We start from the raw sequence: 20,142 nt of genomic DNA, 5'->3' as shown, positions 1-20,142 counted from the left end.
AGAATTGACGAAGAAGCAACTCAAATTAGTACATTACAAAAAGTTAATGTTTCATGCCATGAAAGGTACCGGATAGGCAAATAGGTTCCAGAACAAATCAGTCCAAAACGCAGAGGTGTCGGATCCTGTTCCGGCAGGATCTGGCTCAAATGAAGCAATGTGCGCGGTACTTCATATGAGTTCTGGTACATACCATAATGCATGTAGCAGTTTCCTTTGGAAGGGTCCAGCTGAATGGCTCTTCGATAGTAACCCTCTGCCTCAGTCTTCTGCCCCTAGGAGACAAAACAGGAACGTTTGATTAGCTACTGTAGATCAGTTACAAGTCGTCCTCAGTCATTAATTGCGATTTAGCTGATGTTCGAGCTCTCGCAGTGGTTCCTGTTTCTGGCACGGGCGTAATTGTGCGGCTGCAATTAGATTTACTCAAAACCCAAAACAGACGTGAGTTGCCATATGGTAGAAGATTGAACATGCAGGAGAAACCAGAAACCACCCACTCTCCTCGTAAATGAGATTTAGCAAATATTTCACAGTCGAGATGTGGACGGGGAAATCAGCAGTAAATTTGAACAACCGTTCCATATGCCCCTGATGTGCCAGGTTGTTTCAAACAATCAGCATATCCTGTAGGGCAACAACAATCCTCTGCGTTTACTCTGCATCTGCTACGGATTATTTTCCTACGCTTTCATGCATGAGTTGACACGTGGTAGCAGGGCCTCAACTGTAAACCAGGAAACTGTACTCCATAGAGAACGCTTCAAACCCCATTTTCCCCCAGCAGCAGAGTGTGTGTGTGTGTGTGTCACACTATCACTTTTTCTCAGTCAGAGAGTGTGTATCGCACTATAGCCTCGCAACAAACTGCAAGCGATACCGCTGCCTCTGTGTGTACCCCCCCCCCCCCCCCGTTGTTCACGCTTCAGCACTGATTGCTTCCATATTGGCTATGGATTTGCCATTCTACATAGAATAAGTGGACTGGGCATATTAGGTTAGGTTCATTAACTATTTCTCATGCCCGTGTTCGCTCTAAATGAAAGATGAAGACAACTAATTGTCCAGATGACTTTATGCCATATTTTCCCTGGCTGCTTTCCCAGCCGCAGTCAGAAGGTGGACTGTTGAACACAATACTGTGGTCCTTCAATGGACTGGGCCGTGTCGCATTAGTAGGATTGCGAGAGGTGCGCAACGTTAAATGTACATGAATGCTAGGTTTGTCACACACATCTGTATCACCTGTCTTTGTGCTTGTCTCCACCCATCTCTTCCCATTATCCCTTGTGTATTTATACCTGTGTTCTCTGTTTGTCTGTTGCCAGTTCATCTTGTCTTGTCAGGTCTCACCAGCGTGTTTTCCCATCTCATTGCTCTTTCTATTTCTGTTTCCTAGTTTCCCCGGTTCTGACCATTCTGCCTGCCCTGACCCCGAGCCTGGCTGACGTTCTGTACCTGCCTGACTCTGACCCATTTACGAACCTCTGCCTGTCCTGACCCCAAGCCTGCCTGCTGTTCTGTACCTTATTGACTCTGCCCTGGATTACAGACCTCTGCCTGCCTTTGACCTGTCTTTTGCCTGCCCCCTGTTTGGGTCAATAAACATCTGTGACTGTCTGGATCTGGGTCTTATCCTAAGTTCTTGATAAGGTTGTTTTTTTATTCCTCTGACACTCCTATCTAGCATATTCAAGCCTGTATTGGGAGGGAGTAGCCGGCTTCAGAGGGCTTTAACGGGTAGTGTTAGCGCCAACTCCGAGTGTAGCCAGCCACAGAGGGCTTTAGCGGTTAGCGTTAGCGCCGGCTCCGAGTGTAGCCAGCCACAGAGCTCGTAAATAACATCAGCGCCAGCAACGGGAGAGAGGCCTTCCGACAGAGAGCGGTGCCTAGCTCTTGGTAAGACACGTCAGGACTCTGCACTGTGTAATTATCCGCCTGACGACAACACTCTCCTGTGATGTATGTTCAAGGGAGATGATCTGAGACAGGAACTGGGGGTTACCGGGTGGAATAGGGCTCTTCTGGTCATGTCTGGCTGTGTCCTAAAGAAAGGCCCTGGTCAAAAGTAGTGCACTATATCAGGATTATGGTGGCATTTCTGACGCAGACTCAGTCTAGACTCTAACCTGGTTACTGTGAACGAAGAGTTCAAAGCCAAACTGAACAAAGAACAAACCACAAATCTATACAACCTCACTAACCCCATTAAAGTACATGACTCTTTACGAATGAAACAGTGAAGTCACGTACTGTAGTACACGTCAGGGTGAGGCGGGACTTGAGTTTGACACTTTGACCCTTTCCCCGAGTCGGTTGACTCCTTATGAGCCAGCTGCATTATCAATACGTAGGTCCGCCGTGGCAAGACGGCCCAAAATCTCTCCCTGATTGAGTGATTTAATAAGGAAGCGGGGTAATTGCATTAAGTCCTGTCCGGCAGACCATTGTTCCGGGTCTGGTCGTGTCCTAATCTCCTGTTGTTGAAGGGCTCTGTTATGAGGGGCCACTCGTGGCTCAGGGCCCCGGATGTAGGGACCTGGGGGACCCAGCAGATGTCCAGCTGTGCTGGGGTGACTCGGGTCTGAACCCAGGGAGACTGGGGGTGGGGGTTTGGGGTATGGAACTCAAATCAGATTAGGAAAAGGGGAAATTAGTGAGTTTGGGAGCGAGACCCTTCCTCAGCCCAGACCGGACCCCTAGGGGTGCAGCTGTAACCCCTCCGATATCAGTGAGGAGGATAGAAGGAGAGATGGGATAGGTGATGTGGTACGCTGAAGAGCAAAACCTCCTGTAGATTCCTAGTACCTCAGTTACCTCAGGCTGTGGAAGGGGAAGAACAGAAGGTCAAACTCCTCACAAGGGCTCAGCAGGACTGGTTCAGTGGGTTCTAACAGGGTTCCTCTCCATAAAGTCCTCCTAACTAACCCAAGTCAGCTGTGAACACATGTTGTCACGCACGTTTTTCTCTCCCCAAAACACTGTGGGAGTGAATGAGAGAGGTGGATGGAAGGGGGTTAGGGGGCAGAGTGCACCTCAGAACAAACAGCCAAACCTGTAGGGGAGAAGTCTGGGAAGGAAATACTGGACCCAGCAGGCCTAGCTGGTGAGCTTCATAACACCACACACATTTAATAATGTCTCACACACACACACACACACACACACACACACACACAACTCCCCATAAAGACATTCCCTATGGCTGTGACCTTGAGACAATCACACACCCAGCGGAGAGCCTGATATTTTGACAGGTCTGTTTTATTCCAAGCTTGTACCATAAGACAATAATTATTCCTCAATCCATTGTCTCCTTGGTTGTCATATCAACAAAGTTTATAGTGGCAGAAGTTGATCTCTCTGCTATTTTACCTCAAATATCTCAAAAAACTGCAATTAGCCTAACATAAAAAACCCATATTGCGTTTGCATACCATTATCCTAGGTGAGTTTTTCCTTTAGGCCACCAAAGACAAAAGCATTCATTTACCCATCAAGGTTCAACAAGTCCAAAATGGCTTTAGATCTGGGCCACTGTCTGCTCAACATGCAGCTCAGTCTCGATCTATCAACTTCCAGGCTTTCTACAATGATCACAGCTCCTCTGGCCCAGACAGGGAAATCAATGGAATGAACTGGCCGGGCCCAAACTCACTCACTATTCATCAGCCCCCGGGCCTAGGTCTAATTATACGTAACCCCTGTGATTATTACCAACATGAAAGTTTGCTTTGCTTCATCACGCTTTGTGTGAGCCAAAGCCTATTTGAGATTGTGTGGACAGTCAGGAAGGACACTGGAGGACAAAGAGTGAAGTGAATGGATTAGAATAGAGACAGATTGTAGTTACATTGATGGTATTGGCAATGATGTTAGAGGCCATTTCCAGTACAGCTGCAGGACGTTTCTCTTTCTGTTAAAAGTGTTAAAAAGTGTTGTAGTCTAGTGGTTAACAATACCTACATTATGACCACCTGCTCTTTCCATGACATAGACTGACCAGGTGAATCCAGGTGAAAGCTATGCTCCCGTATCGATGTCACTTGTTAAATCCACTTCAATCAGTGTAGATGAAGAGGAGGAGACAGGTTAAAGAATGATTCACTTTAAATCCACTTCAATCAGTGTAGATGAAGAGGAGGAGACAGGTTAAAGAATGATTTTTAAGCTTCTTTGTGGAATGCATCCCTGTGGAATGCTTTCGACATCTTGTAGAGTCCATGTCCCAATGAATTTAGGCTGTTCTGAGGGCAATAGGGGGTGCAGATAAATATTAGGAAAATGTTCCTAATGTTTGGTATACTCAGTGCATATAGGCTATATTATATATATATATATATATATATATATATATATATATATTTTTTTTATTTTAAAAACCTCTTCCGTCTACCCCCTCCTTTTTCGAACATTCTGTTAAAAATCGCGCAACATTTCAGCGTCCTGCTACTCATGCCAGGAATATAGTATATGCATATGATTAGTATGTGTGGATAGAAAACACTCTGAAGTTTCTAAAACTGGTTAAATCACGGCTGTGACTATAACAGAGCGTGTGTTTCATTGAAAAGCGCAAGAAAAACTGGTCACTGAAAACTGAAAAAAATATCCATGCGCCACTTGCATGTATTGTTTAAGGGACACCAAATTAAATAGGGCCGAGGTTGCAGCTTCCACACGATGTCGCCAGTCTTGTCATTTTCCTGAGAGTTATTTCTTGGTCAAACAAAGGAGAGAGATTCCATTCCATCCGGTCTCCGACAGGACGTCTTGGAAGAGAGATTTCCCAAACATGATTTGAAGACGTGGAGCTATTGAATACACATCGCCCCGTGTTCAATTTGATAGATTATTAACGTTTACTAATACCTAAAGTTGGATTACAAAAGTGTTTCGAAGTGTTTTGTGAAAGTTTATCGTCAACTTTTTTAATTTAAAAAAATGACGCTGCGTTTTGAAACTGTGTTTTTTTCTGAATCACACAGTTTCCATAGATGGATATTTTGGGTATATATGGACCGATTTAATCGAAAAAAAGACCCAATAGTGATGTTTATGGGGCATATAGGAGTGCCAACAAAGAAGCTCGTCAAAGGTAATGAATGTTTTATATTTTATTTCTGCTATTTGTGTAGCGCCGGCTACGCTAATTATTTTGTTTACGTCGCCTTCAGGTATTTCGGGGTGTTGCATGCTATCAGATAATAGCTTCTCATGCTTTCGCCGAAAAGCATTTTAAAAATCTGACTTGTTGGCTAGATTCACAACGAGTGTAGCTTTAATTCAATACCCTGCATGTGTGTTTTAATGAACGTTTGAGTTTTAACGAGTACATTTAGCATTTAGCGTAGCACATTTGCATTTCCAGGTGTCTAGTTGAGACATCTGCGTCTCAGGTAGGAGCAAGAAGTTTTTAAACCCTTTTTCTCCCCAATTTCGTGGTATCCAATTGTTTAGTAGCTACTATCTTGTCTCATCGCTACAACTCCCGTACGGGCTCGGGAGAGACGAAGGTTGAAAGCCATGCGTCCTCCGATACACAACCCAACCAAGCCACACTGCTTCTTAACACAGCGCCATCCAACCCGGAAACCAGCCGCACCAATGTGTCGGAGGAAACACTGTGCGGCATTCACCTGAGTAGCCTGTGCGGCAAAGCACAGTTTTGACTAGTTTTGGCTTGGTGAGAGCGTGTGTGCCTGTGTGGTATAAGCGAGCCGCATTTTGTTTAGAACTGAGAGAAGAAGTTAAGGGCTATTCTGAGGTAGTTCACAAGGAACAGGTAAGAGTTGGATAGTCACTTCCATCAGACAGCATTGGTCTTGTATCCGTTGTGTTGTGGCTACTGTAATTAGTGGTTAACACTGAAGAAGCCTTTCTTAAAGAGGCAATCTGCGATTACTAAATCTGTTTTGGGATTTTAAATTGAAGAATATAACTTACTGTATAAATGCCTCATGAGTTTAGTTCAACTGTCATACCCCATCAGAACCCAAAATATAAGCTTCTTTTACTCCAATGTTTATAAACAGTGTAATTGTTAACAAACACTGTATAGCCTCAACACATGGTTAAAACTATCATTTTGATATCATGGATGGCCAGTCATTGCATCAACAGCTCTGTCTATGAATTTGAAATAGGTTACAGCCACTCCCTTTACCAAAACAGTGGTGGGTTGACTGATGTGTTATTGTTTGAGCTGCAGATTGCCCCTTGAAAGGGATAGCACACTCCCAATATAAACTGGACCTACAGGACTTCCCACTCATCTCTGTAGATTGAGACAGACATTCGACAGTCATTCTCCTTCTAACACGTTCACCATGGAGAGAAAAAGCCTATTTGCTCTTTCCACCTGTTGCTTCCCCTGGCTTTGGTCTCTGCAGATCTGCCAACTCTCAACTCCATAAGTAACTGCAGGAACTTTGAATTTGGCCACAGCTTCCCACGCCATGGCCTGATGCTACTCCACCATTTTGCTAACAATGTCCTCATTGGAAAAAACAACACCAACAGCAACAGCCTAATCACACCACTCTTTGTGCCATCGAGGGGAGACTGGGGCTTCCAGTGCTACGATAACGCTAAACAGGTGCTTCATTCCCTGAAGGAACAGGCTTCCTACACGGTAGGGAATCTCAACACACAGACAGTCTCCACGAGGGCTTGGCACCTACCTCCTTACGTCACTCAAAGCTATTACCTCATGCCCTGGTCCATAGAGAACAATAGGGACAGAATCATCCTCAAAATGCAGAGGAATGTGGTGGAGGCAGTCTACATAACACAGCACTACCCACAAGACGACCCCTGCAGCAAGCAGTATGACCCCGATAACACCTTCCTCTTAAGTGTCATCCTCCTGAGAGGAACCCAGAGCCGATCTAACAACTGGGGGGACAGTGTGTCTGTGTTTCTGTATGCTGCCGGCTACAATACACACTCCAGATCCTTCTCAGAGACATACTCCATAAGGGAATTCACTAACCAGCTGTGTGGGGGTACATTTTCAAATACTCAACATACTCAGGTTGCTAACCACATGGAGTGCCTTGACATCAAGCTGGAGGTGAGATCAACTGAAAACTGGAACAACGGGCACGCCAGAATTAGATGTGCAAACGTCCCAAATCAAATCAAATTTTATTTGTCACATACACATGGTTAGCAGATGTTAATGCGAGTGTAGCGAAATGCTTGTGCTTCTAGTTCCGACAATGCAGTAATAACCAACAAGTAATCTAACTAACAATTCCAAAACTACTGTCTTGTACACAGTGTGAGGGGATAAAGAATATGTACATAAGGATATATGAATGAGTGATGGTACAGAGCAGCATAGGCAGATACAGTAGATGGTGTCGAGTACAGTATATACATATTGTAACGGTTTTGACTTGAGGTTATTTTTTTTATAGGGGTGCCAGGTAGGTTGTGCCTACCAGAGAAAACATTGGTTTCTCCTTTTAGTTTGGGAGGGAATGAGTCCCATCTGGTCCGTCAAGTCTACACCATACAAAGGACTTATGTAAACGTCAGAAGGGAAATCAACTTTTCATAAACCCTTAAAACATTGAAAGAACTTCAAAAACAACTATTCTTTTGCGTGGGTTGTATTAGCAACATCAATGGATTACACACACATAATAATATAACACAATGAGTTCTGGTTCCTCCAGAAATGTCCTGTACCTCGGGCCTAAAAAGAGTCCCGCCCGGTAAAGGAGTTCAGTGAACTCAAGTGACTTTGGTCACGCAATGTTGGTCCGTTCATTCCGTGTAGCGTAAACCCAGCATTAAATCATACAATCAATATAACCATTTTACCACAGAACTTTAAAGCGTATCTGCTCTTACTAATTCCTCAACTACATCTAACTACATAAATCATCACCGTATACATCATATCAAAACAAATGAAATACCGTATACAAAAAAGGTGGTAGTCAGTCGGTCAGTCAGACAATCCAATCCGCCAACAGATCTCCAGCGGAGAAAGGCCACGAAGAATAGAGAGGAGTAGTCCACGGACGCAAAGAGTGGATCCGATCCTGGGTAAACTCTCAGGCTACAAAACACACGTTTAACAGCAACAAAACAACCGGAATAGAGAAGCTTCGGGAACACATCCTCAGTCACGTCTCCATCACAAAACGCCACTTTTGCGCAGCTGATGCTGGCTATTTAATTGGGAATTAAAGGGAAAGCACCCTATTGGAAGGAGAAGCACTGAGACGGCTCAAAATAATTCAGGGCCGTCACACACCCCCTCCCCTGGAAAAAGCCGACCATTGCCCTGGAAGGCACATCTTGGTCGGGGTAACCGAGAAAGGTCTTCTCATCACTTTCCTCTACAAAAATTCTCATGACTTTTTGGAGCTCACGCTCCTCAGCTGAGGGGTCACAGGCCTTAAGGTGTGAGACTTCTGGGTCTGGGAATCCGAGAAAAGTCTCCTCACTTTCCTCTTCAAAGATATCCAAGATCTTGCGGCGCTCAATCGCCTCCAATTCCTCAGCCGAGGGGTAACAGGCCTTAAGGCGTGAGACATGGACAACGCGCATATCTTCACCTGTGTCCTCTTTCACCACTCGGTAGTTCAAAGGGCCCATCTGCTCCACAATCCTATATGGTCCTTGCCATTTAGGAGCGAGCTTGGCAGAGAAGAATTGTTCAGCTTTCGAGTAAGGATGAGAGCGAAGCCACACCCGATCACGAAGCTGAAACTGCATGTCTCGTCTGTTCTTATCATAATTTCTCTTCTGCTTGAGTCGAGCCTGGGTCATGTTCTTTGAGACAAGAGCTCTCAAGTCATGGAGATGGACTACCTGGTCATAGCAAGCAGCGTCTGGAGTAATCTGCTGGGGCTGTAGCACCATATCCAAGGGTCCTCGGAGGGGACGACTTAGGTTCAGCTCTGCAGGTGTGACTCCAGTGGACTCTTGCACAGCAGAATTCAGGGCAAATCGAAACTCGTGAAGGTGCTTGTCCCAGTGTTTGTGCTGGGTCCCTACATAGGAAGCAATCATTGTCTTCAAGGTTCGATTTACTCTCGCAGTGAGATTGGTCTGTGGGTGATAGGCCGTGGTCAACTTCTGTCTCAGGTTCCATCTTTGGCAGGTCTCCTCAAAGAGATCAGAGACAAATTGGGAACCTCGATCAGACAGGATGTAATCAGGCACTCCCCAGCGAGTCAGGATCTCTTTCGTAAGGATGTTAGAGACGGTCCTTGCTGTGGCCTGACGCAGGGAAAAGAGTTCCACCCACTTTGAATAATAATCAACAAACACAAGCATGTACACATTCTGATTGGAGCTTCTAGGAAATGGACCCATCAAATCCACTCCTAGCATTTCCCAAGGTCGGGTAACCACCGTTTGCTGCAACTTGCCAGCAGGCTTTCTACCTTCTGGTTTGTACATTTGACAAACCTGACAGTTTCGGATGTGTGACTTCACATCCATGCTCAGATGTGGCCAGTACAGTAACGCTTGCAACCGCTTGTAGGTTTTAAACCTGCCCAAATGACCAGCTAATGGGTCTTCATGGAAATGTTGAAGCAGTTGTAGGCGTAGAGTTTCAGGTATGTACAATTGGTAGAGGGTTCTGTGTGGTAGTTGTACAACACGGTAGACTTTGTCTTCCAGGATGGTCAGCTTTGTGGTAGGATTGACCATCTTTTCTCCATCTTCCAGGATAGTCTGGTACAAAGCCTGTACTTCTGGATCATCCTGTTGGGCTTTCCATATGGTCTCATCAGAGATGGGAAAGTCTGCTTTGGGCGAGTCTCGACTGCTTGACAGGACAGTAGCACATGTAAGATGAGGGCCACCGTTGCCACAAGCAGGAGCTCTGGATAAGGCATCTGGAACAGTGTTGTATTTTCCTTTCCTGTATTCTACTGCAAAGGTGAACTCTTGCAACCGTAGAGCCCATCTTATGAGTCTGGTGCTTGGTTTGTTGGTCTTGAACACCCACACAAGGGAGGAATGGTCAGTGACCACAGTGAAGTGTCTTCCCTCCAGGTAGTACCTCCACTTTTCCAAAGCCCAGACAACTGCAAGGCACTCTTGCTCGGTTGTGGAGTAGTTCCGTTCTGCTCCATTCAATGTCCGACTGGCGAACGCTAGCACTTCTTCAGTGCCAAGTCCAGTCTGTTGGACTAGGACAGCACCAAGTCCAACATCACTTGCATCAGTGTAAACAACAAAAGGGGAATCAAAGTTGGGATGACCTAAAATGGGAGGTGTGACGAGGTGTCGTTTCAGGGTTTCAAAGGATGTCTGGCACTCTGCCGTCCATAGGAATTTCACTCCTTTTCGCTTCAGCGCGTTGAGGGGTTCTGCCACCTGGGAGAAGTTCGACACAAACCGATGGTACCATCCAGCCATCCCAAGGAACCGTTGAAGGGCCTTGAGTGTGGTTGGCACAGGAAAATCTTGTACCGCCTTGGTCTTTTCAGGATCCACATGAATGCCGTCGAAAGACACAATATGGCCAAGGAACTTCAGGGAAGTTTGGCAGAAGTTGCTCTTCTTCATATTCACGGTCAGACCAGCTTCTCTTAGCTTGTCCAACACTGCTTGAAGATCTTGAAAGTGTTGTTCTCTGTTCTGGGAGTAGATAATTATATCGTCCAGGTAGACGAAACAGATCTTCCCTTTGAGCTCACCTAACGCAATCTCCATCAGTCTTTGGAAAGTGGCAGGTGCATTCTTTAATCCAAAAGGCATCACCTTAAAGGAAAACAAGCCCTCAGCACAGACAAAAGCAGTCTTGTCCTTGCTTTCCTGGTCCATCTCAACTTGCCAATAACCACTATTGAGGTCAAGGGTAGTGAACACAACAGCGCCAGACAATGACTCCAGGATCTCGTGGATGGTAGGAAAAGGATAGGCATCAGTCTGGGAAACATTGTTGGTCTTCCTATAGTCCACACAAAATCTAAGACCACCAGTCTTTTTTGGGATGAGGACAACAGGAGCAGCCCAAGGAGAGGAGGAACGTTCTATTATATCTTGTGTTAACATATCATTAATGAGTCCCTTTTGGATGATTAGCTTCGCTGGGGACAAACGATATGGCTTTTGCTTGATCGGCATTTCCTGTGTAAGGAATATTTTGTGCTTCAGGAGCCCGATGCGTCCTAGCCTTGAAGTACATACATCAGCATTATTCTGCAGCTGTTCCAACAGCCTTAACTCCTCTGGATGTTCCAGCTGAGCTCTTCTTACAGCCTGTAAAAGGAGATCGTCAGAAGGATTATCAAGGGTTAGTGGTAACGGAGCAACGGCAGAGAAGACTGCCACATTTGAACCCCAATCATGTAACTTCGTAGCTTCTGATTGGAAGAAATGCTTCTTGCTCGGATTGTATGGAAACCAGTAGCAATTGTGTGCGATATCAATCTGGACACCACTGAAGTACATGAAATCAATTCCCAACACGACAGGAAAAGCAAGGTTCTTGGTTTGTAGGATAACCGAAGGAATCATATAGGAGCGGTTACACAGGCGGAACTCTACCTCACTCCATCCAAGTGGTCGTTTAGCCTCACCATCAGCCAGATAGAGTGGACCTTCTGTCCACGGCTTCAAGTTGTATTGCGGACCTTTAACCTCCTTCCACAGTTTCTCATTGAGCAGTGTGTAGGATGACCCGGTGTCCAGGATGGCTCTTCCTGTCCATGGGCCTATGGACAGGGGTAACACCAGTTGGTGCGGTATGAACTGAAAGGAAGGGGATGTCGATGGGGGGGCGTAGGCAGTGACTCTTGGGATTTCAGCTCTGGTTAAAGCACCCAGAGAAGGATGGTCATTCCTGCGAAGAGAGTTAGGTGTGTTGGCCTGTTGTGATTTGTGGTTTCTGGAAGGGTTTTCTTGATACGGTCTTGGACATGTAGCTGAAGAATGTCCCTTTTGGCTACATCTCCAACAGAACATGAGAGGGGTCATGGCTTGAGACTCTGGCTGTTGTTGATGGTCTGTCTTGGGTAACTGTTTGGGTGTCTGTTTCTTTCTTTGGTCATATTGCTGTTGGCATTCTCTGTCCTTCTCAAACTGCTGTCCCAAGCGAACCAGTCCATCGACAGTGGTGACTCGTTCTCGGAGTTGACTGGCTAGTAGTGGGTTGATGTTCTTCAAAATCAATTTAATGACCTCTTCCTCCTCAATGCCAGGTTTCCACCTTCTGCACAGGGAGTGGTAACCGTATGCAAAGTCACGGATACTCTCTTTCTCTCTTTGTACTCGATTCCTGACTCTGTCTGCCAACTCATCTATGTAGTCCTCAGACAGAAATGCAGAGGAAAACTTGGCCTCAAAGTCAGCCCAGGAGGTAGTGGTGAGACGTGCCACATCCCACCAGTCTCGAGCTGTCCCATGCAACACATTCCTCAATGTGGCAAGGAGTTCTTCGTCAGCCAGGGGATTGAGGGCAAGAAAGTCACGACATCTTTCTAGGTACATTAGCGGATCAGGACTGTCATCTTTTTTCCCAAAGGTGGGAAATTGCAATTTAATGGGCATCGCCCCCACCTGACGTCTACTCAAATCACCATGAACAAACGAGCTAGGAGGGATTGAGGAAGTAGAGGGGAAGGGAGTTATCGGACAATGAAAATGAACACCAGGATGCATGGTGGATTGCATCCTGCAAGGGGTGGCTGTAGCATGGCCTTGTCTTGGCTCTTCAGAGGTGCCAGCTTGGCCCTCAGTGGCCTGAACAGAAGTGGACACTAGAGAAACTCTGTGTAAGGAGTTGTGCTTAATGGAGGCCATGTCCACAGACACGTCATCCAACATTTTAACACAATTAGAGAGCTCTGTTTGCAAGTGGTCTACAGTGTTAACCATGGGAGAAAAAACAGAATTAACGTCCTTGAGGACCTCAGTGTGATGATGTTGCAGGCGCCATTGGAGAGTGGCAGTGAGTTGGTTTCGTTGGTAGTCAAACTGCCTGTCCATGGCACCAGTAATTTCCCGTCTTCCACTCTCACTGAGCTCTGTCAGTGTGTGGGTTAGAGTGCTCAGTGAGTTTCTGAATTCCATGGCACTCTGTTGTTGCTCTTCCCTCAGACATTTAAATTTATCGTGGATAAGAGTTTGGAGATGTTGTTGAGTCCGACGAATATCAAGGATGTCACCTTGAAGTTGTAAGACTCCCACCTCTGGAGATAAACCAGACAATGGAAGAAGGTTGGGTGTCAGAGGGAGGGCTAGCTCAGTACTTCCACACAGATCCATGTCAATAAGTGAGTAACTGGTTAGACCTCCTGTGGCCTGTGGTTCAGACCGAGCATTCAGATTCCCAGGGCTCTGGCCCAAATCAACTCCATTATCTCCATTCACATTATGATTTGTATTGTCAGCTTGATGGTCAGAATGGCCCTGTATATTCCCATTGACAGGTATGACATGGATGAGCACATTATCTTGGGGTGAATCCATTGTTTTAATTCCACACAAAAGATTTGCTTTGGTTAGTTCTCAATGTTGTGCTGTCCCATCTGGGGTGCCATTTTTTATGTAACGGTTTTGACTTGAGGTTATTTTTTTTATAGGGGTGCCAGGTAGGTTGTGCCTACCAGAGAAAACATTGGTTTCTCCTTTTAGTTTGGGAGGGAATGAGTCCCATCTGGTCCGTCAAGTCTACACCATACAAAGGACTTATGTAAACGTCAGAAGGGAAATCAACTTTTCATAAACCCTTAAAACATTGAAAGAACTTCAAAAACAACTATTCTTTTGCGTGGGTTGTATTAGCAACATCAATGGATTACACACACATAATAATATAACACAATGAGTTCTGGTTCCTCCAGAAATGTCCTGTACCTCGGGCCTAAAAAGAGTCCCGCCCGGTAAAGGAGTTCAGTGAACTCAAGTGACTTTGGTCACGCAATGTTGGTCCGTTCATTCCGTGTAGCGTAAACCCAGCATTAAATCATACAATCAATATAACCATTTTACCACAGAACTTTAAAGCGTATCTGCTCTTACTAATTCCTCAACTACATCTAACTACATAAATCATCACCGTATACATCATATCAAAACAAATGAAATACCGTATACAAAAAAGGTGGTAGTCAGTCGGTCAGTCAGACAATCCAATCCGCCAACAGATCTCCAGCGGAGAAAGGCCACGAAGAATAGAGAGGAGTAGTCCACGGACGCAAAGAGTGGATCCGATCCTGGGTAAACTCTCAGGCTACAAAACACACGTTTAACAGCAACAAAACAACCGGAATAGAGAAGCTTCGGGAACACATCCTCAGTCACGTCTCCATCACAAAACGCCACTTTTGCGCAGCTGATGCTGGCTATTTAATTGGGAATTAAAGGGAAAGCACCCTATTGGAAGGAGAAGCACTGAGACGGCTCAAAATAATTCAGGGCCGTCACAATATGAGATGAGTATGTAAACAAAGTGGCATAGTTAAAGTGGCTAGTGATACATGTATTACATAAGGATACAGTCGATGATATAGAGTACAGTATATACGTATGCATATGAGATGAATAATGTAGGGTAAGTAACATTATATAAGGTAGCATTGTTTAAAGTGGCTAGTGATATATTTACATAATTTCCCATCAATTCCCATTATTAAAGTGGCTGGAGTTGAGTCAGTGTCAGTGTGTTGGCAGCAGCCACTCAATGTTAGTGGTGGCTGTTTAACAGTCTGATAGCCTTGAGATAGAAGCTGTTTTTTCAGTCTCTCGGTCCCAGCTTTGATGCACCTGTACTGACCTCGCCTTCTGGATGATAGCGGGGTGAACAGGCAGTGGCTCGGGTGGTTGATGTCCTTGATGATCTTTATGGCCTTCCTGTGACATCGGGTGGTGTAGGTGTCCTGGAGGGCAGGTAGTTTGCCCCCGGTGATGCGTTGTGCAGACCTCACTACCCTCTGGAGAGCCTTACGGTTGAGGGCGGAGCAGTTGCCGTACCAGGCGGTGATACAGCCCGCCAGGATGCTCTCGATTGTGCATCTGTAGAAGTTTGTGAGTGCTTTTGGTGACAAGCCGAATTTCTTCAGCCTCCTGAGGTTGAAGAGGCGCTGCTGCGCCTTCTTCACAATGCTGTCTGTGTGAGTGGACCAAGTCAGTTTGTCTGTGATGTGTATGCCGAGGAACTTAAAACTTGCTACCCTCTCCACTACTGTTCCATCGATGTGGATAGGGGGGTGTTCCCTCTGCTGTTTCCTGAAGTCCACAATCATCTCCTTAGTTTTGTTGACGTTGAGTGTGAGGTTATTTTCCTGACACCACACTCCGAGGGCCCTCACCTCCTCCCTGTAGGCCGTCTCGTCGTTGTTGGTAATCAAGCCTACCACTGTTGTGTCGTCCGCAAACTTGATGATTGAATTGGAGGCGTGCGTGGCCACGCAGTCGTGGGTGAACAGGGAGTACAGGAGAGGGCTCAGAACGCACCCTTGTGGGGCCCCAGAGTTGAGGATCAGCGGGGAGGAGATGTTGTTGCCTACCCTCACCACCTGGGGGCGGCCCGTCAGGAAGTCCAGTACCCAGTTGCACAGGGCGGGGTCGAGACCCAGGGTCTCGAGCTTGATGACGAGCTCCCATGGAGTCTGCTGGGTGTGGGGATGATGGTAGCCCTCTACGCGGACAATAAAATGACCTCTGTTACCCCCCTTGGCATGTGCAGCTACGGAAGCTTCAACGCCAATGTATACCTAAACCCCGGCCTGCAGGTCAGGCTCCTCATCAACTTGCACTCTGACATCATGATGACTCTGACCGGAGGATTCCTGTTAACATACCTCCATTTGACTCTGATGTCAGTCTGCAGCTCTACACTAAAGATGGCCACGCCTGCGCTCGCCTGTTCATCAAGAAGACCTTCACTGATTGGAAGAACAAACTCTATTACACCTGGGTTGGATTCTACTCCTCGAACAAAATTGAACATACATTTTAATATGACACTTGGCAGTGGGCTGTTTTGTTCCCTAAACAGGTGGACAACGACACAGACCCAGATTATGATATCTACACCTACAGGTCTGACATGTCCATCTCTCCCGGGGTCGAAGTCCGATTCTTCAATAAAATAACGTTTTCTGAAAAGTATGTCCTCGAGGTACGCACTGCCCCATGGGAATCTTAATGCTGTCCAACCATCATTTTCTCAACATTATATTATACAAGGATCATTCTCATAGAGGCAGAGATAGAAGAGGGTCAAGGTGTTATTGAACCGAACATTTACAATGCTATGGGGGTCACACAAAGCATTTGGTTCCTCTCATTTGGATTGTATTAATATGGTTTCCATGGCAATGTAACATTTCTGAATTCTACTTTGAAAGTATTCTGACGTAAGTAGGAACTAGCGTCAAACGCCTCAGACCCTGTAACCAGTCACATATATTTCAATGCATATCTGAAAGGAATGCAAATCTTATTTTCTACACATCAGATCATACGCAATATTACCTGATGCTCTTCCTTGAGTTGTCCTGAACATTCCACTTTGTTATGAAAATAGATTACTCCTTTCCCATATTTAAACTATTTTACACATTTTCTCATTAACCTTATGAACATAGACATTTTGTTTGTATCTGTACTAGAATGGTAAAAAAAGACATCAAATGAAACAGAAATGTCTGTATTGGTTGATATTGCAAAGAAATATCAGATATCCCAGAATATTCACATCAGTGCATCTCTAGTTTCTGTGTTATCTTTTGTCGTGTGCTGTTGTAAAAAATGTGAGGAATTGTCTGGCCTTAAAGAGGTTGGTAGAGGAGGGACTTACAATGATGGACAGGAGTTTCCCGTAGGTCAGGTGTGCGGGAATGTGGTCGGGTTTGGCCCTGAGCGACTCCCTGTACCAGTGGCCCGCCTCCTCCAGCCTATTCAGCCTCATGTAGGCCTCTCCTGTTAGGGGTCAAAGGTCACAGGTCATGGGCGATACGGCCTCTCCTACTGTATGGGGGGGGGGGTCAACATTCAGAGGTCAGAGGAAAGGGGTCGTAGAGAGACCCATGACCTCAATGGCTTCTCTGACACTTTATAATAAGAGGAAGACTCGTATCAAAGATGTGGTATGATGGGTTCTGTGACTTTCCTTTCTTTCTATCTAGTGCATTGGTCACCAACCGGTCCATCGCGATCCAAGGCATTCCTAGTCGATCACCAAACATTTCTGTACCCAACGATAAAGCCTTGCATTCCTATTTTTTTTATTTGTTTTTGCGCTGTTGGTGCACTTGATTCAGCAGTCCTAGCCCCGGGAAGGTAAAGTGTTCCCATTTTGAACCATTTCATGTGTGTGAATGTAGAACTCCGTCTACCTGGCAAGCCTAGAGAGCAAATCAAGTGCACCTATAGGCCTACCGTTGCCCAATCAAATACCTCAGAGTTGATACTGTGAGATTTCCATACCATGACTAGAGAGAGAGCAAAGAGCGGCTGTTTTTATGAGTAAGTTCATGTTTGTTGTTACTCAGCACTGCCAACACTTTGTTCAACACTTTCATAAGCCATAAAATATGTTCTCCCTACTTCCACTCAGGCTAAAACCAGCACTGCAGCTGCATTTAATGAGTATAGCAATTTGATTCTATGACCTTGCGTTGTTATTAGCTGCTTGTGTTTTTTTTAAATATCGAGGTATATTTCACTTTCTCTGGTCATAGGAGTAACAACATGAATTGGTGCATGGGGCAAAAAATAACGCAGCGAGACTAAAGTTTCCCAATCAGCTGGAAGACTGTCCCCTTTTCTCAGAGGAGGGAGGGAGAGCGGAGGGACAGTGAGTCGGTGAGAGCAGAGTCACCACTACCTTCCATGCAACCAAGAGAGTATTTACACAGCACAATGTAAAAACTGCTGGTTGCATGGAAGCCACCTCTCCACTGCTCTCTCCCTGCCTGTGACCTCTGACATGAATGATGACATGCTCCAGTGCTTCCCAGTGTCTGATGAATAGAGTTCTATAATAGATCTCCAACAGGTGCACAGCTGATAACAAGGCAGATGGAGACCGACCCATTTCCAGCCCTCCATTCCTAAAAACACTCGTCATTCCACCAATAAAAAAGAAATATTCCTCCGTTAAATTAATTAAACCCCTGACACCAATTTCAGTTGGAACGTGACCAGTCTCTCTCGGAGAATGTCTCTGTTCTCAAAGCCGTGAGAATCCCAGATCTGATCCCAGTGCAGCGGGGCCGATCCCCGGGGCCCTGATGACAACCCCCCTCTCACCTGAACAAACACTCTCCCTCTTCTCAGGCCCCCACCACGCGTCATCCCAAGAATTGTTGCCGACACGGCACAGCAATCTCAACCATGCAATCAGGAAGGCTTCTAATAATGTAATTAGTGATAGAATAACACAACATGGGACATGACTTATTATAGCCAGCTTAGTTTGAATTCCCTTCGAATCCTAATACACATCTACATTAGGATTGCCTGCCTATTTTGGAGCTGTGGTGTTGGAATGGAATGAAACCGATGTTATCTGCTTAAAGCACATCAAATAGCTTCGTTTCATGGAGATAATATGGGGAAATCTCTTTTTGGGGGGGAAACTGAAGACCATCAGCAGGTGGTTCTACTACCACCAGAACGAGTCATTCTAAACACATATTCCTCAATTACATGAATCAAAGATGAGGATAATTATCATATGTGATAGGTGGGAATTAAGAAGGATATTTGGGTGATTAAAGTCGTCTCCCTGTGCCAAGTCTTCCCCGTCACGCAGCGAAGTTGTTGCCACTACCCAGCTTTTCACCTTCAGTAATTGGCTAAGTCAAATGCCTGACATGGCTCCAGATAGACTGTCAAACTAAATCTACCTCAGCGGACAAATTAGTTTGCTTCCCCATGAACAGAATACCAGAGATACCTGTCCACTCCATTTCAATTCCTGACTGTCAGCCCTGCAGAACACTGTGCTAGACAGGGATCTAGGGTAGAGTGGAGAGCGATCTAGGGTAAAGTGATGGTAGTGTGGAGAGTGATCTAGGCTAGAGAGGAGAGTGATCTAGGGTAGAGTGATGGTTCTGTGGAGAGTGATCTAGGGTAGAGTGATGGTAGAGTGGAGAGTGATCTAGGGTAGAGTGGAGAGTGATCTAGGGTAGAGTTATGGTAGAGTGGAGAGTGATCAACGGTAGAGTGATGGTAGAGTGGAGAGTGATCTAGGGTAGAGTGGAGAGCGATCTAGGGTAGAGTGATGGTGGAGTGGAGAGCGATCTAGGGTAGAATGATGGTAGAGTGGAGAGCGATCAAGGGTAGAGTGGAGAGTGATCTAGGGTAGAGTGATGGTAGAGTGGAGAGTGATCTAGGGTAGAGTGATGGTAGAGTGGAGAGTGATCTAGGGTAGAGTGATGGTAGAGTGGAGAGTGATCTAGGGTAGAGTGATGGTAGAGTGGAGAGTGATCTAGGGTAGAGTGATGGTAGAGTGGAGAGTGATCTAGGGTAGAGTGATGATAGAGTGGAGAGTGATCTAGGGTAGAGTGATGGTAGAGTGGAGTGGTTTGGGTAGAGTGATATGGTGAGCTGGGGTAGGAAACAGAAACAGTCTCCCGGACATGGGTTGATCCTGGCTTTGATCCTGGGAAACACTTTCACTGGAAACTTTCATTTTCAGCCCATAGTTGAAAATGCTCACCTTTCCTCTTTTGTTCCCTTTCACCAGATTCTAGGATGATAACAATACAGTACATGATGATATATGACCCTCAAACTAAACCCGGGACCTCAGAGCCAGTTTCACTGCATTTTTTCATTCTTCCCTTCTAATCAGGGACGGATTTAAACATGGGACACCAGGTGTGTGCAAGGAAAAACAGAAAATCAGCAGGCTCTGGACCTCGTAGGGTAAGAGTCGAGTAACCCTGATGTATGGGAATGAATGAACTGTGTTTGTTTTGTAAAGTGCCGTGTTTATTGAACTTGGTGAGTAGAGATGGGGGGAAGAATCCCCCCAAAATATTAGTGAAAAAATAAATGTTTTCCTGCTATTACTCACCCATCATGTTGTAGAGACTCTGAGGTGCAAACTGCTTCGGCATTTTCTGCACCGCTTCTTTATAGACAGACAGAGCATCCTGTCATGGAGGGGGGAGGGCAGTTAGTCACAGTGTGTTTCATCAGTGT

The 20,142-nt window shown here is 45.7% G+C and overlaps 1 protein-coding gene across 1 annotated transcript in view; it reads right to left on the bottom strand.

Moving 5' to 3' along the window:
• Positions 1-20,142, bottom strand: part of LOC139392501 (protein O-mannosyl-transferase TMTC2-like) — a 102,328-nt gene that overhangs the window by 10,888 nt on the left and 71,298 nt on the right. Inside the window, exons 7-9 of the mRNA XM_071140501.1 lie at positions 20,015-20,093; positions 16,787-16,908; positions 194-275 (exon numbers count right to left, since the gene is read on the bottom strand). Of these exons, the coding sequence (XP_070996602.1) occupies positions 194-275; positions 16,787-16,908; positions 20,015-20,093 (283 nt within the window). The remainder of the gene's footprint in view (positions 1-193; positions 276-16,786; positions 16,909-20,014; positions 20,094-20,142) is intronic.

Source organism: Oncorhynchus clarkii, chromosome 33 (assembly GCF_045791955.1).
Source record: "Oncorhynchus clarkii lewisi isolate Uvic-CL-2024 chromosome 33, UVic_Ocla_1.0, whole genome shotgun sequence".
Lineage (NCBI taxonomy): Eukaryota > Metazoa > Chordata > Actinopteri > Salmoniformes > Salmonidae > Oncorhynchus > Oncorhynchus clarkii.
This window is presented reverse-complemented; position numbering and strand designations above follow the sequence as displayed.